At 47.3% G+C, this 17592-nt stretch overlaps 1 protein-coding gene across 1 annotated transcript in view; it reads left to right on the forward strand.

The window, feature by feature from the left end:
* Slco2a1 (solute carrier organic anion transporter family member 2A1) overlaps window positions 1–17592 on the forward strand; it is an 80959-nt gene that overhangs the window by 30684 nt on the left and 32683 nt on the right. The window contains exons 2-3 of the mRNA XM_036194044.1: window positions 12244–12381; window positions 15889–16051. Coding sequence (XP_036049937.1) covers window positions 12244–12381; window positions 15889–16051 — 301 coding nt within the window. The remainder of the gene's footprint in view (window positions 1–12243; window positions 12382–15888; window positions 16052–17592) is intronic.

A 17592-nucleotide genomic window follows, 5' to 3' on the forward strand; every position in this document is an offset into this window, starting at 1 on the left:
ATGGGCTTCCTCTCAGCCTTCCTTGGGTCACTGGTCTTAATGGCCAATCCAATTTCTCTGCTTCTTTTTCTCCACCCTCCCCACCACAGCCTCCATATTTGCTAGGATTGAGGAAGGCTGGAGGAATGGGGCTATGAGCATGACTTTCGAGTTTGGATGTCTGAGAGCTTCCCTTACATCCAGCCCTGCAAGAAAGTTTCCCAGCTAGGGATGTGTTTGCTGACTTTCTCAGCAAGATGTATCTACAAGAGTGCTGTATGAATGGTACACACACACACACACACACACACACACACACATTCTCCATAAACCTAGGTGTTTGGGTTAGCATAGACTCACAAATCTAAATATTTACATGAGTTTTGAACCTTTCAGCATAGGCCCCTTGAATAAACAAACATTCCCACGACATTGTCAAAGCTCATACTTAAAACAAAAAACAAAACAAAACAAAAAACCCGAAAACTGTTTGTAGAATGCCCTTCAAAGTGTCAGAGTATTATTTTGAAAACCTTCATGCTTGTGACTTTGTCTTCAAAGGAATTTTCCTTTAGTCAACTTTATTGAGGTCTAGTTTGCCTATAATAAAATGCACAGACTTTAAATATAAACTCTAGCTGTATAAATATCACTGCCATAAAAATGTAGATGATTTCAACCACATCAGAAAGTCCTTGTATACATAGTTGCAAATCTTTAACTTTTGTAGTTTGAGTTTGGAATACTCAAGAGCCATTCTGAGGGAGCCAGGTAAGCTAAGGGACAGCTGGACTGTGCTTACAAATTACAGCCACGTCAAAGGGAAATTTTATAAACGATCAAGACTGGTCATTGAGATGAATCTGTAGTGCCCTGAGTGCCCCACCCCCAAGACGGGGTTTCCCTGTGGAGCCCTGGTTGTCCTGGCACTCGCTCTGTAGATTAGGTTGGCCTTGAACTCACTGAGATCTGCCTGCTTCTGCCTCCCAAGTGCTGAGATTAAGGTGTGCACCACCACCACTGGAATCTCGAGTGGCTCTTCTGCTGGCTAAATATTCCAGACCATAGGTTACTGCAGCGTTTTGAAGACACAATGTGCACTTGCCAGCTCTGATCCAGATATTGCTTCAAGCACTGGGGCTTATTTATTCTGAAAACCTTCAGACATCTTTTCTCTGGGAAGTCTAGAGCCTGTTGAGGAAATATCAATAAACAAGAAATCATATGTGTTCTATAATTTGTGGAAGCAAGAAATGCCTGAAGAGGGAACGCCAGTAGAACAAGGAGGTAGAGAGTGATTGATAGTAGTAATCCTTGGAATGAAGCTTTGCTTACTTTTCCTTATCTTTCTGTGAAGTATTCTGGAGAGCGCCATCATCTCTTAAATGTAACGGAGTGGAGCCCTTAGCTTTTTATAGGTAAAGAAGGGTGGGTCAGGGTTCTGGGAAGTTCAGTCAGGTGAAGAACTTGCCTTGAAAGCAGAAGGACCAGAGTTCAGGCTCCAATGCCCAAGTGAAAAGCCACATGTGGTGGTGCGTACATGTAAGCTCAGTGCTGGGGAGTCAGACATAGGAGCTCCCTGACCAGGAAGTCTAGCCCAATCCACCAGCTCCAGGTGAGAGACCCTGCCTTAAAAAACAAGGCAGATGGCTCCTGAGGAATAACACCCGGGGGTTGACTTCAAACCACTTGTGTGCGCACGCACTTGCGCACACACACACACACATACACACACACACACACACACACACACACACACACACACACACACGGGAGAAATTGACTTAAACAAAGCTGAGCAGGTCTTTAATGAAGGACTTAGAGCCTTTGGCATGCTAATGAAATTTCAGATTTTTATGGGGAAGGGTTGTAGTATGTACCAATCTCCAGGGAATCCCATTGGATTTGGAGCATGTGGAACAAGGAGCTGCCTCTGTAGCAGCCCATATATAGCACACTCAGTTTCCATGTCTTGTGGCACAGAATTGAAAGCCATAGAGAAATTCGTTTCTAGCGGAGAGGGAAGAGTGAGTTAGGGCAGCTTGGGCACCCAGCACAGTCTCAAGAATCTTAAACACACCCCTTGGGTAATCCTTTCCACTAAGGTGTTACAGCTCCTGGGTACTGTTAAAAGAACTGTGGCTCAGAGTGACCATGTTGGTAGACAAAGCTTTCTTACAGAGCCAGGATCTGATAGTCCCATATGACTCCAAAACCCAAACCTTCGAAAACCAGCATGGCTTAAGTGAAGTGTGAGGCAGCTAGCATGCCCTGCCTACTCCATTGTCAATCTACAGCTACCCTCAAACCACACCCTTTTCAAGGGATGCCTTTTACTTCTTTTCTTTTCTTCCTTTCCTTTCTGGCTATGAATGGGTGTTTGGTAAGTCTGAACAGACAAGGACATGGTCTCCTGGTTCCATCCGTGTGAAATGGTATGCAGGGTAAGGTGCCTGTGACCCTGGCAGTGGCCCCAACCAACAAGCTCTGTCCAAATCATCCCTCCCTCTCATTTTCTTCCCCTGGCATCTTTTCCTGCTGCTATAGCCACACATCCCATCTGTCTTCATTTTCAGAATCCCCTGGAATATGGCTCAGATCCGTATCAGCACCTCTGTCAGCGCACCCGTGAGGTGCACGGACCGACCAGGGCTTCAGCAGCCAACACTGGTGTGAGCTTGGTGGCGAAGGCGCAGGGATGTGGAAAGGCTTAGCCAGGAGTGAAGACGCAGGATCCCAGTACTTACTGGAAACAGCAAAGTCGTTTCTTTCAGGAAAGGCGCTGAGGCAGTTTCTCTCCCACCATCCCCATCTTCCTCTCAAGAGACAGCAGAGGAAGTTGGTGGGATTACTCACGCCTGCTAATTCATTACTAATTCAAACAAAGGGAGGTGATGGGTCTTCTCTGAACTCAATGCTCAGAAACTAAAGTCTACCAACTCAAAACCGGCTGTCCTGCCTTCCCAGACCACGTTTCTCTCGGGCCCCTTTACACCTCGGGCCTTTTCTCCTTCTTGGCTTCTGATCTTTCTTCCATTTAAAGTCAGTGACAATTCAACTTCAGTGGGAGTCTCCGATCTGGTCCTTTCTCACATGTCTGCTTCCCTGGCCGGACCCTATGTTCAACCCTGGTTGTTTCCCCTCACTCTTCTGCTGGACTCCACTCTTGTCACCAAGACTTCAAGATACCTCTGTCCAAAAGCCATCAGTAGAGTGAACCAGACATACAACTGAGCCTCACCCCGGATAAGAGGATACTGAAGGGCAGAATACTTTAGATAACAAGCCAAAAGGTTTGGTGGAGACTATGAGCAAAGGTATGGACACTGTCTTAGTTAGGGTTTCTATTGCTGTGAAGAGACATCATGATCACTGCAACTCTTATAGAGGAAAACATTTAATTGGGGCTGGCTTACAGTTTCAGAGATTTAGTCCATTGTCATGGCAGGAAGCATGGCAGAGTGCAGGCAGACATGGTGCTGGCGAAGGAGCTAAGAGTTCTACATCTGGATCAACAAGCAGCAAGAACAGAATGAGACACTAGGCATGACTTGAGCATTTGAGACACCAAAGCCCACCCCTAGTGACACACTTTCTCCAACAAGGCCACACCTCCTAACGCCACTCCCTATGAGCCTATGGGGGACATTTTTATTCAGACCACCACGGACACTGTTTGTGCTCTAGGGGCCTTTAGGAGATGGCCTTGACAGTGTTTGAGGAGCAAGATGTACTGCAGCAGGGTTTGAAGGTGCACCTCTCCGGGTGCTGAATGACAAGGCAAGCCCAAACCCAGTGCTTCAAACAATAGCAATGTTTAGTGTGCTGTCACATATGCTATCTGTACAGTTCTTCAGTTGACAGTGGCTCATTTCTGTTGACATCAAAGGCTGCCTGAGGGAATGCTCAGTAACCTATCTGGGGTGGGGGTGTGTGTCAGCTGAAGCCTAGCATGTGGCTTCCTCATGAGTGAGGAAGGCTAGGCCGCCTTACAACTTGATGTCCGGATTCTACCATCACAGAGAGATCTAGGCAGATTCTCTACTCACATTTAGGAGCTGGCCTCAGAAGTCACAGCTTCACCTCTGCTGTCTTCTGCTCACCAGAAGCAAGTAGCTATGACTGGCCCATGTTCAAATGGATAGAGTGTACACCCACCCCTAGATGGAGTCATTGTCACACTGTAAGAGGTAGGCGTGGCTGGGGGACACCCATACGGCTATCTTTGTGAAATATGATCAACCTCAGCAGGCTGTGGAGACAAAGGGGCTGACAGGTATAAGCTCTGTAGTATTTGAGAATATCACACCAACAGTACCAGTTTTTATCTCATCAGAATTGGGAGCCAGTGAGATTTTGATTTTGATCAGACCAAATCCAGAGATTTTTCTTCTGGGTGTGTGTGTGTGGCTAGGAAATGTCTACCCCTGCCTTCATAAGGTACCAGTGACAAACCAAAGTTCAGTTTTATCAAAGTTCATCCCAAGGAATCCATGAGTTTATTGAACTTACTTATAGAGCCTGGGGGTAATCGTAAAAATGTCTTACTGAAAGGACCACATCCAGTGTTGGGTGATAGTTTCCCTGTGGTTACATAGACGGAGCCCCTCCCTAATCCTTCCCAGCCTATGGGAGAGTAACTAGATACTCAGGTGAGGCTCCCACAACCCTCCCACCAACCCCTTCTGTGAGGAAACCTCAATTATCAGTAAGTCCAGCTGTGATGATCTTTTACAAGTGGACATAACTGAATTCATAGACTTGGCTGTGTTAAGTCCCAAAGAAATCAGGACAAATGTGGTGTCTGTTACCATACCCGAGTCTGCTCCAGCTTATAGTCTTGCTCACTCAGCACCTTGGACTCCTCTCAGGTCTTTTCACTATACCCTCCACCTTAATCTCCTTGCCAAGGGCTTTGCTTCCCTTCACTCAGCTTCCCTCTTCTCTTCTCTTCTCTTCTCTTCTCTTCTCTTCTCTTCTCTTCTCTTGTTCTCTTCTCTTCTCTTCTCTTTTCTTTTCTTTTCTTTTCTTTTCTTTTCTTCCTTCCTTCCTTCCTTCCTTTCTTTCTTTCTTTTTTTTTTTTTGAGACAGTTTCTCTGTAGCTTTGGAGCCTGTCCTGGACTAGCTCTGTAGACCAGGCTGGCCTCGAACTCACAGAGATCCATCTGCCTCTGCCTCCCGAGTGCTGGGATTACAGGTGTGTGCCACCACCGCCCGGCCTCCCTTTTCTATATAAACCTGCCATGCGGGCCACAAGCTCTCTTGGTCCGTGGCACCTCTCTTGGTCTGCTTGCCTTCTCTTCTTTCTTCTCAGCCTCTTTCATTGGCACTGGTCCAGTTCAGTCTGAGCTCTCCCTCATATCTACAATAAAATCCTTCTCTCCCGTGACTTACAGCAGTCACACCCTCCTTTTCATTCAGGCAGTAGTTTGGCTTCGATGACAGTCCGAGAGACCTGCTTACATTTGTATTAGAAAAAGCTGTCTTTGGGGCGGTATGATGGAAGCTTTGGAGGGGCAGACGAGAGACCTCACAGAGACTATTGCAGTGTTTCAGGGTAGAAATAGTTAGGGCCTGAGCTAAGGTATAAAGATGAGGGAGGGACTCAGGTGTGAGAGACACCAAGAAGAGATTGTTAGAGTTGGACATGAGTAAGGGGTCATGTAGAAAGATTCCTGGTTTCTTACTTGGGAAACTAAAAGTTATGGGAGTGTGGTAGGATTTTGTTTTTAAGCTGAGGATTGAACCCAGGGCCTTGCGCTTGCTAAGCAAGTGCTCTACCACTGAGCTAAATCCCCAACCCCTAAGGTGGGCTTTGAGATTTCAAAAGTTCCCAATTAGCTCTCTATCTCTCTGCCTCAGGCTTTTGAATCAGATGTAAACTTTCAGCTCCTGCTCCAGCACCATGCCTAACTGCCTACTGCTATTCTTCCCACCATAATGGGGGAGACTCTACTACCTTCTGGAACCATGAGTCCCAGATTAAGTGCTTTCTTTTGTGAGTTGCCTTGGTTGTGGTGTTTCTTCATAGCAATAGAAAGGTAACTAAGACAAGGAGTGAAAGAAAGAAGAAGTCTGTAGGAAAGACGGTATGTCACTTCTGGAGAGTGACTAGTCTGAGGGGGCTGGAATATCCAGGTAGACATGTCCAACAGACAGTAGACTACACCAGAGTAAGAGTTCTGGGGAAAGCTCTTAAAGAGGAACCAAGAATTGACTGCCATGGGACTGTCAAGAGAGTGTATGAAAAAGAGTGCACGTCCAGAAGAGGACCTCAGGCAATTTTAGGGGCATTAACTTTCAAGGAATGGTCAGAGAGAAAGGCTCTAGTAGGACATTACCTGTTAGATTGCTTCTTTCCTGAGTCCAGCCTGACCCAGGGAACAGTCCAAGATTCAGTATGTTTTGGTGTTTTGTGTGCATGAACAGTGGTCACACTGACTAACCCTATTCTCTTCACTGCCATCACCATACCTTCACCAACACCTTCACCAACACCTTCACCAACACCTTCACCAACACCTTCACCAACACCTTCACCAACACCTTCACCAACACCTTCACCAACACCTTCACCAACACCTTCACCAACACCTTCACCATCACCTTCACCAACACCTTCACCAACACCTTCACCATCACCTTCACCAACACCTTCACCAACACCTTCACCATCATCTTCACCATCACCTTCACCATCATCTTCACCATCACCTTCACCATCATCTTCACCAACACCTTCACCAACACCTTCACCGTCATCTTCACCATCACCTTCACCATCATCTTCACCAACACCTTCACCATCACCTTCACCAACACCTTCACCAACACCTTCACCAACACCTTCACCAACACCTTCACCAACACCTTCACCACAACCTTCACCATCACCTTCACCAACACCTTCACCATCATCTTCACCAACACCTTCACCATCATCTTCACCAACACCTTCACCAACACCTTCACCAACACCTTCACCAACACCTTCACCAACACCTTCACCATCATCTTCACCATCATCTTCACCACAACCTTCACCATCACCTTCACCATCACCTTCACCATCACCTTCACCATCACCTTCACCATCACCTTCACCACCACCTTCACCAACACCTTCACCAACACCTTCACCACAACCTTCACCATCACCTTCACCATCACCTTCACCAACACCTTCACCAACACCTTCACCAACACCTTCACCAACACCTTCACCAACACCTTCACCAACACCTTCACCATCACCTTCACCAACACCTTCACCAACACCTTCACCAACACCTTCACCAACACCTTCACCAACACCTTCACCAACACCTTCACCATCACCTTCACCATCACCTTCACCACAACCTTCACCAACACCTTCACCAACACCTTCACCATCACCTTCACCACCACCTTCACCAACACCTTCACCATCACCTTCACCATCACCTTCACCATCACCTTCACCATCACCTTCACCACAACCTTCACCAACACCTTCACCAACACCTTCACCACAACCTTCACCATCACCTTCACCATCACCTTCACCAACACCTTCACCAACACCTTCACCATCACCTTCACCAACACCTTCACCAACACCTTCACCAACACCTTCACCAACACCTTCACCATCACCTTCACCAACACCTTCACCAACACCTTCACCATCACCTTCACCAACACCTTCACCAACACCTTCACCATCACCTTCACCAACACCTTCACCAACACCTTCACCATCACCTTCACCATCACCTTCACCATCACCTTCACCACAATCTTCACCATCACCTTCACCACAATCTTCACCATCACCTTCACCACAACCTTCACCATCACCTTCACCAACACCTTCACCACAACCTTCACCAACACCTTCACCACAACCTTCACCAACACCTTCACCAACACCTTCACCATCACCTTCACCAACACCTTCACCAACACCTTCACCAACACCTTCACCATCACCTTCACCATCACCTTCACCATCACCTTCACCATCACCTTCACCATCACCTTCACCATCACCTTCACCAACACCTTCACCATCACCTTCACCAACACCTTCACCAACACCTTCACCATCACCTTCACCAACACCTTCACCATCACCTTCACCACAACCTTCACCATCACCTTCACCAACACCTTCACCAACACCTTCACCATCACCTTCACCAACACCTTCACCAACACCTTCACCATCACCTTCACCATCACCTTCACCATCACCTTCACCAACACCTTCACCAACACCTTCACCAACACCTTCACCATCACCTTCACCAACACCTTCACCAACACCTTCACCATCACCTTCACCATCACCTTCACCATCACCTTCACCACAACCTTCACCATCACCTTCACCACAACCTTCACCATCACCTTCACCACAACCTTCACCATCACCTTCACCATCACCTTCACCATCACCTTCACCAACACCTTCACCACAACCTTCACCAACACCTTCACCATCACCTTCACCATCACCTTCACCACAACCTTCACCAACACCTTCACCATCACCTTCACCATCACCTTCACCAACACCTTCACCACCACCTTCACCAACACCTTCACCATCACCTTCACCAACACCTTCACCAACACCTTCACCAACACCTTCACCATCACCTTCACCAACACCTTCACCAACACCTTCACCACCACATTCACCAACACCTTCACCAACACCTTCACCATCACCTTCACCACCACCTTCACCATCACCTTCACCAACACCTTCACCATCACCTTCACCATCACCTTCACCACAATCTTCACCAACACCTTCACCAACACCTTCACCAACACCTTCACCATCACCTTCACCATCACCTTCACCACCACCTTCACCATCACCTTCACCACAATCTTCACCAACACCTTCACCAACACCTTCACCAACACCTTCACCACCACCTTCACCAACACCTTCACCAACACCTTCACCAACACCTTCACCATCACCTTCACCATCACCTTCACCACAACCTTCACCATCACCTTCACCAACACCTTCACTTTACTCATATCTTTGCCATCACCTTACCTTTACTCCTCCCAAGACTTTTACCACCAGCAACACCAATACCATCACTATCACCTCCACCCCATCTTCACTAATACTTTCTGTCCTAGTTAGCATCAACTGTCAACTTGACAGAACCTAAAATCATCCCCTCCCCCCAAAAAAGTCTCAGTTGAGTCATTGTCTCTATGGAGTTGATGTGTGGGCATGTCTGTGAGGGATTGTCTTGATTGTGAATTAATATAGGAGAGCTCAGTACACCATGGCAGTACCATTCCCTAGGCAGGAAGCTAGCTCTATGAGGATGAGGATGAGCAAGCTAGAGAGCTATGTTCCTCGTGGCTTCTGCTTCAAATTCCTATTTGAGTTTCTGCCCTGACTTCCCTCTGAGATGGACTGTCAACTGTAAGATTAAATAGACCTTTTCTTTCCCTCAGTTGCTTTTGGTCAGAGTGCTGATCACAGTGACAGAAAGGAAACCAAAGCACCCCCTTCTCATCACTTCCACCATGACATATTTTCACCCACATGCTCACCTAGTCATCACCAGCATCTTTGCCATCATTAATACTGTCTTAGTTGACGTTTCTGTTACTGTGATAAAACACCACAAACAAAGGCAACTCAGGGAAGAAAGAGAAATTTCTCTTACACTACCAGGTAACAGTAAGGGCAAGAAGACAAGGAGGGCAGGGACCTGGAGGCAGACGCTGGTGCAGAGGCCATGGAGGAAGATCACTTACTGGCCTGTTCTTCATGGCCTGCTCAGTCTGCTTCTTAGGACCCAGGACTACCAGCTCAGGAGTGGCACAGCCCACAGTGATCTGGGCCCTCCCACATCAACCATCAATCAAGAAAATGCACCACAGCCATGCCCACAGACCAATCTGGTGGGGACATTTTCTCACTGAAAGTTTCCTTTTCTAAAATCATTCCATCATGTGTCAAGCTGACATAAATCTAGCCAGAACAAACACCATCACCATCACCTCCACCAACATTTTCACTTGTCTCACTACTTCCTCTTCATTATCGAGTTCACCTTCACCCTCACCACCACCACCACCATCAACTTTAACACCACCTTTACTTTATCACCACTTTCACCTTTCGCCATCGCCTTCCCCTCCACTGTCACCGTCAACAATGATGCTGTCACATCACCTTCATCAGCACCTTTACAATGACCATCCTCACCACATCCAAGTTCTGTGTCTGCTTTTCCCTCTCTAATTCCCCACCACACAGAGATGGCAAGTGCCAGAACATGCCATTCAGCCCAAGAACCATAATCTATGTTGCCCACCAGCTTCTGCTTCAGGACCTTTTTCAAAACATGCATTTGGGACTACACTCCCACTGATTTTGATCTTGTGGATCTGAACTTGGGCCTTAGACTCCAGATACCCCCATGCCCTCTGTCCTCTATTTTTACCTAGAGTTGACTTCCAAGAATCAATGGCTTATCTGAATTACCTCATAATTGAGAAAACTAAGGGCCCAAGAGAAGGAGGATAACTATGTAGAGGGAGAAACACATTCAAATGCCATCCACTCCACACATCACTAGTGACAAGCACCTACACTACACATGTTAATGGCAGGCATCCATGTTCCCCATCTATGGACCTTCAGTTTCTCCATTTTAGAAAAGAAACTGGGACAGAAATCATTCTCAAAAACTATTTATTATAAAATATTGAGAACATTCAAGCCCATGAAAGAAAATAAATGAGATGCTTTCTGGGAGGCAGGACTGGAGAGGTGCCTCTGGATTCTGGAAGGCTCTCCTCTGCTGAGGAGGGAGCTAGTTGTTGGGGCTCAGAGGCAGGCAGGAGTTGGGAGAGGTGTCTGGTGTCCTGAGCGCTATGACCTTCTTGGATTTAGAGGCCATGAGAATAGATGGACATACAGTGAGTTCTGGACTCTGTCACAGAAGCCTCAAGTTGGCCTCACCAAGGCTCTGTGCTAGCAGCTAGGAAATTCTACAGGTTGGAGGGAGGCTGCAGAGAGGTAGGTTTAGTTTTGGAGGGAAATGAAAACGAAGACAGAGTCTTAGTTACTCTTCTCAGATGCCAACCCTTCAACTAAAAGAATAACTTTCTCAGAGCATGGAGCATAGCAGCATCCCACTCTTCCCTGGAGGAAAAGCATACCCAAAGGAAATTCCAAGCACTGCCTAAGGATGTGGGACTTGTAGGACTTGGTTCCTGCTCACGTAACAGCTGAGATCACAGGAGGTTGAGCCTGGATCTGAGGACACTATCAAGGTCCTCTTCCACTTTTCATGAACTCACTCAGCACACACAGGACAAGGCCTGTGAGGCCAGGTGGGACACAGTGACAAATAACCTTTGGTGCTTCTCCGGGGCCTTGAACATCCATCCAGAGGGGAACAAGTCCAGTCATACATGTTCTTAGTAAGAAGTCAAAGCATCCCTGATAAAGTGCGGTAAGATGGAATGAGGCTAATCATTCAATCAGGTGGTTGGAGGACTGTGTCAGAGTATCTTCCTGGAGACAGGAGAGCTGGGCATGGGAGGATGGAGATTGGGAATGGAGGGCAGGTCAGGAGAAGCAGAGCATCCCAACTAGTATCACTGAGAATGGTCCATATTGAATAGAGGCTGACTTTCAGCTCTCCCAGCACTCAGGAAGAAGACCAGGGTGCAGTCCATATACTGTGATATGGTTAGGGAGCAACCTGAGGTGCCAACAGCTCTTGATGCTTGTCTAAGTCAGGGCCTTGCTTGGGGATGACATTCCCCATGATTTTAGTGGTCTCTTCATGACAACAGATGTGGTTCATTAGGTAGAGTGCTTGTCAAGTATGCACAAAGCCTTGGGTTTGATGTCCAGCACAGCATAAAAACCAAGTGAGGGTAGCATAGGCCTGTGAGCTCAGCACAAAGTAGAGGCAGGAGGAGCCAAAGTTCAAGGTCATCCTCAGCTTCATGGTGAGCTGGAAGCCACCTTGGGAGGCATGGGACAGGGTCTCAAAAAATGTGGTAAATCTAGCAATGGCTAGAATTTTTGGACTGTTTCCCATGGGGTGGAATATGGTGTGATACCTGATAGCATTTCACTCTCAGAACCATCCAGTGAAGGAAGTGTTTCCATGAGGAGACAGTCCCAACTGCCCCCAGAGTCCCTGGACGGAAGGCTGGGCAGGCACGGGGCCATTGTGCAGAGACCTCAGACGGCTGTCATCTGTTATCCAGGTATTCGTGCTCTGCCATGGCCTCCTACAGCTCTGCCAGCTACTCTACAGTGCCTACTTCAAAAGCAGCCTCACGACGATTGAGAAGCGCTTTGGGCTCTCCAGTTCTTCCTCGGGTCTCATTTCCAGCTTGAATGAGGTGAGTGGGAGGCTCTTTATTTAAAAAAATATATTCAAATCATATTTACTTTATGTGTGAGTGTTTTGCCTGTATGTATGCAGGTGTACCATGTGTATGTCTGGTGCCCAAGGAGGCTGGGAGAGGGCATTGCATCCCCTGGAACTGGAGTTATGGATGGTTGTGAACCATTATGTAGGTGCTGGGAATTAGACTTGGGTGTTCTTCAAGAGCAACAAGTGCTCTTCAATGCTGAGCCATCTCGTTAGCCCTGAGTGGGAGGCTCTTGACCATCCTTCATTGTGTATACTATCCTAACCACAGGATCTGAGAGGAGCATACCATGGGGCTGGGTCTACACCCTAGTGCAGAATACAACCCCTACATTTGTCCTTTGACTTGACATTGTTCTCACAGACAACAGAGAGCGAGTAAACAAACCTCTGACATGTATGTCACCGTATCCTGGCCCTGGCCCTTGTACATATCACAAGTCACCCACAGTTCTTGGTGAGTCCAGACACAGCCTCTAGGTCCTCCTCACACTGTGTTCTAGGCTCCTTTACTAAACAAATAAGTTCTGGTACATATGGTAGACCCTTTCCTACAGCAGTCAAGGGGATCCAAAACCATGAGCTCCCACATCTAAACTTTATCAGCATCATTGGATACTTGAAATAAAATTGTGGTCCAGGGACATCTGGAGTTTGTGTGCTGCTGGTGGTGACTGAATGTGTGTGTGTGTGTGTGTGTGTGTGTGTGTGTGTGTGTGGCCAGGGGTGTGTGAAGATAGTCCAGCCTGGTGCAAGCAAGGGTGAGGCCATCTGAGTGTGTAGTGAGTACAAACCTTCAGCCTGAAGCTACAGTTTCCAAGCCCTCCTGGGTCCAGATGAGATGAAAGGGCACAGACTGCCTATGGCAGTTCAAAGGCAGGTGGAGAGGCTTCAGCAGAGACGCCATGGGTATCTCAGCCTTGGGAAGCAGTTGCTCCTTTTGTCCACTCTGGCATGACATCAAAGGGTGAACAGATAAGGTGAGCTGGAGCCCTAGAGCCCTGCCCTAGATGTCCATCTCCCTGGACCCTTTAGTTTTGGGACACAGAAGGACAGAGTGTGCTACTAATAGCTTTATTTCAGATTTCAAATGTTCAACACCACCAAGTAGATAGAGCTGCTCTGAGGGTGATAGCTGAGGCCTGAAGTCTTCCTCTTAGCTAGAACAGCTGCAGTTTTGAGGTGTGCTTTAAGTGGGAAAAGAATAAAGAATACTTTCAAAGGCACCCATCCGCTGAAGTAAAGCTTGGAAGCAATACCCAATACCCGAGCAGGTCCAGTGACTCACAGAGAAACCAGTTCTGGCTTCTGCAGATAAGTGGGGGCACAGATACTCCAAGCTTCCTTCCTGGGTTTGTTTCAGAGCCCTCCACCACCTCTCACACATACTCTTTCAAGTCAGCTAGCAGAGCTGGAATGGTCTGACATTTCAGTCCATTTATAAAAAAACAATAGAGAAGCAAGAAGGAAAGATGAAACCCAAGAAGCTCAAGAATAAGCTTTCCCTTTCTCTGGGTACCTATTGTAGAATGTTCTAGAAACTTCAGGCTCGGGAGCTCCCTGATGAAGCCAAGCTGCCTCTTCATTCACCTCACATAGCTTCACATCCTCTTCCATGTGCCACAGCCTCTGTCTGTTGGTCATGTCCTTGACATGGGTTAAAGAACACCAATTGCACACCAGACACTGTCCTAGGTGCTGGGAGGCAGAAAGGGACAGACAGACAAAAAGCTAAGACAAGAGTACAGAAATAAAGCTCTAGTAGATAGACACTAGGTTCCATGACAAGGTGGCCATGGGAGAGGAAAGGCATTCAGGACCAAAGTGGTGGACACAAGGAACATACCTTCTAAGGAACATTAGGAACACAGTGGTCCTGTCCACACTAGACAGGGCTTGGAAGTGGTATCATGGTCCTTGCCCTTCGTTTTGAAGAACTTAGGATGGGTATGGGGGTGGGTTAGATGCAGAGTTGTTGGGGCAGAAGCCACCTCCTCCAGAAGGTTGCTCTAGTATGGCGTAGACAACCTGACGTCAGGCCTCCCTGGTTCCGTCTGTCTCTTGACTTCACAGATGTAGACATGACACTTCCTGTTTCACTGTCAAGTTGTAGTTTCCTTTCTCCTGTTGTCATGAAGACCATGACCAAAGGAACTCAGAGAAGAAAGGGTTTGTCTGTCTTACACTTCCACATCAGGCCACCATGGAGGGAAGCCAGTCCGGGGACTGGGGCAGGAGCAGAGATCGCACGCAGGAAAGCTCTTGCTGGCTTCCCCCTTCCTCTTCCTCAGCTTGCTTTGCTAGTACAACTTGGGACCACCTGCCAGGGATGGCCTCACCAGCAGTGGTGGGCCAGGCCCTCCCACATTAATCATTAGCAAGAAAATGTCCCCACAGCCCTGCCTCCAGGCCAGCTAAAGGAGATATTTTCTCATTGAGGTTTCCTCTTCCCAGACAACCCTAGTTTGTGTCAAGGTGATGAAAATGAACGAGCACAAAGTATAAAATAAGAACAGTTGCATGGTGCATGGGGCCATGCATGTTGCTTGGTTGTTATTCTGACCTTCAGTCCAGAGTCCCTGAATCTATTACCCTGGACCTCATTAAAGTTAGGAGTTTAATTAGGAAACATGTGCTACTCTGGGAGCCTTCCAGGCTTTGAGGCTTCCTTAGATTTTGCCCCCAAAAGATTTTTCTAGAAGGCCTAGGGAAAGAGCTCAGTTGGTAAAGTGCTTCTTGTGCAAACATAAAGACCTAAGTCCATCCCCAGAACCTACATTTGAAAATCCAGGTTTAGTAGTGGCATGCGCCTGTAGTCCTAAAGTCAGGGAGGTAGAGAAAGGAGACTCTCTGGAGCCAACCAGCCTAGATATTTGGCAAGCTTTGGATCACTAAGAAACTGCATCAAAAGGAGAAAAAAAAAAGAGGTGACTGGTACACACACACATGCACATGTGAGCACACCCTCTTTTTTTTTTTTTTGTTTTTGTGTTTTTTTGGTTTTTTTTGTTTTTCAAGACAGGGTTTCTCTGTGTAGCTTTGCGCCTTTTCCTGGAACTCATTTGGTAGTCCAGGCTGGCCTTGAACTCACAGAGATCTGCCTGCCTCTGCCTCCTGAGTGCTGGGATTAAAGGCGTGAGCCACCACCGCCCGGCGTGAGCACACCCTTTTGCAGACACAAGCACACACTCAAGATTTGTGTATAAAATGGTCAGTGTTTGGATTAGTTCATCATGTCTTCAGATAATTCTGCTGGAATGGTCCAAAAGCAGAGGCTGGGGGAACACTGGTGCTGTGCAAATACAGCATAAACCAGAACATCCACCCAGGCTAGCACGGCTTTGCCAGGGACCCCACTATTACCGGACAGCCCCTCCCCTCTCTATTCTCCCTAGATGAAATATGGTCTACTCTGGGCTGGGGGAGGGGGGAGGGACCAACCTGGCTCTCACTCGATCCCTGTTCCCCTCCACAGATCAGCAATGCTACCCTCATCATCTTTGTCAGCTACTTTGGCAGCCGGGTGAACCGCCCACGGATGATTGGCATAGGGGGGCTCCTCCTGGCTGCAGGGGCCTTTGTCCTCACCCTCCCACACTTCCTGTCGGAGCCTTATCAATACGTCTCGACCACTGCCGGTGAGTGGCCCCAACTCCTGCCTTGAGGAGGTGAGGCAGGATGAGCATGGTACAGAGTTGATGGTGGTGCCCCTGCAGGTGGGATTTCCACTTTAGGTCAAGGCGTCTTTCCTCTCCCACTAGAGACCGTCCTTGGCTTTAGTAGATGGATTTCTCTCCAGACCACATCTGGAATGTGGAACGTATTGAAACACAAAGAAGTGTGAAGTAGCCTAGCTACCTGGTTCCTGGCTTCTTGAAGATGGAGAGCCTCTGCGGTTGCTGGCCTCTCCCCATGACTCCTTGTGCTTTATGCCAGTTTTTATCCAAACTCCACCTACCTGGGACCAGAGCCCACAGAGGCCTGGAGGAAAGAGGACCAAAGTGTGGAACACTTTGAAGTCTGGGGGTTTTCCTGATGTTTGGTGACTGTTACACCTGTCGATTTTTACTTTAAATTACATAGAGTTTGTATGGTACACTCATTGATACTGGGACACTAGTGGGGTGCAGAGAAAAGTCATAAGATGAGGAGGTATATGACTTTCCCAAGGGAAACATGAACAAATATCTGTTCACTCCACATAAGACACTACAACAATCCAAAGAGATGAGTCTTTTCAACTCTAGTTTGGAGAGCCAATAAGTTTATTTGGGTTACTTACAGGAGCATGGGTTAGGGATTACAGGAGCATGGGTAAGGGATTATAGGAGCATGGATAACTCAGAGACAGACACATCCACAAAAGGCACACTCCATCATGGGTGAAGACTCACAAAAGCTGTATCCTTAGAGCCCTCTGGACAATGTGTAGGCACCTCTACCAGAATCTCCTCATCCCTAGCAATTGAGTCCTGCTTTTTACAACCTTGGGGGAAGCTTTGTAAATCTTGTAATGTTAGGAACTTCTGAGCCTTACAAGTTTCTATAGCTTCCTTAGTCTGAAGAGCTCCCCACCGTCCTCAACCTTCCTAATGCTGCGAACCCTTAATACAGCTCCTCATGGTGTGCTGACCCCCAGCCACAAAATTATTTTTGTTGCTACTTCATAACTGCAATTGTGCTCCTGTTATTAATCATAATGTAAATATCTGATATGCAGATGGTCTTAGGTGACCCCTGTGAAAGTGTCATTCTACCCCCACAGGGGTTATGACCCAAGGCTGAGAACCATTATTCTAACCTGAAGGGAGTGTTTCAACTGGGAGGAAATGGCTATGTAGTAGGTCTTGACACCTGAAAGTATTCAGGTATCTTCTCATGGTCCAAGTAGCTAAGGAGAGAGAGAAAAGGGAGCCCTGTCCCCTGACCCTCATCAGGCAAGGGCTCTTTCTGTGACCCAAACTTCTGCCTTTTATTGGGATGCCTTGTGACAGGAGGAAATAGACAAAGAATTTATGTGGTTAAACATGATATTCATTAGTAACGAATGATCTAGGAAAAGGTGACTCTTCCTTACATTTTATTTTTAGAATTATTTTAATTAGCACATATTAATTACACATGATACTAGGTTTCAATGTGACATTTCCATACATGTACATGATGTGTTTTGATCATA

This window comes from Onychomys torridus, chromosome 7 (genome assembly GCF_903995425.1).
Source record: "Onychomys torridus chromosome 7, mOncTor1.1, whole genome shotgun sequence".
NCBI classification, from domain to species: domain Eukaryota; kingdom Metazoa; phylum Chordata; class Mammalia; order Rodentia; family Cricetidae; genus Onychomys; species Onychomys torridus.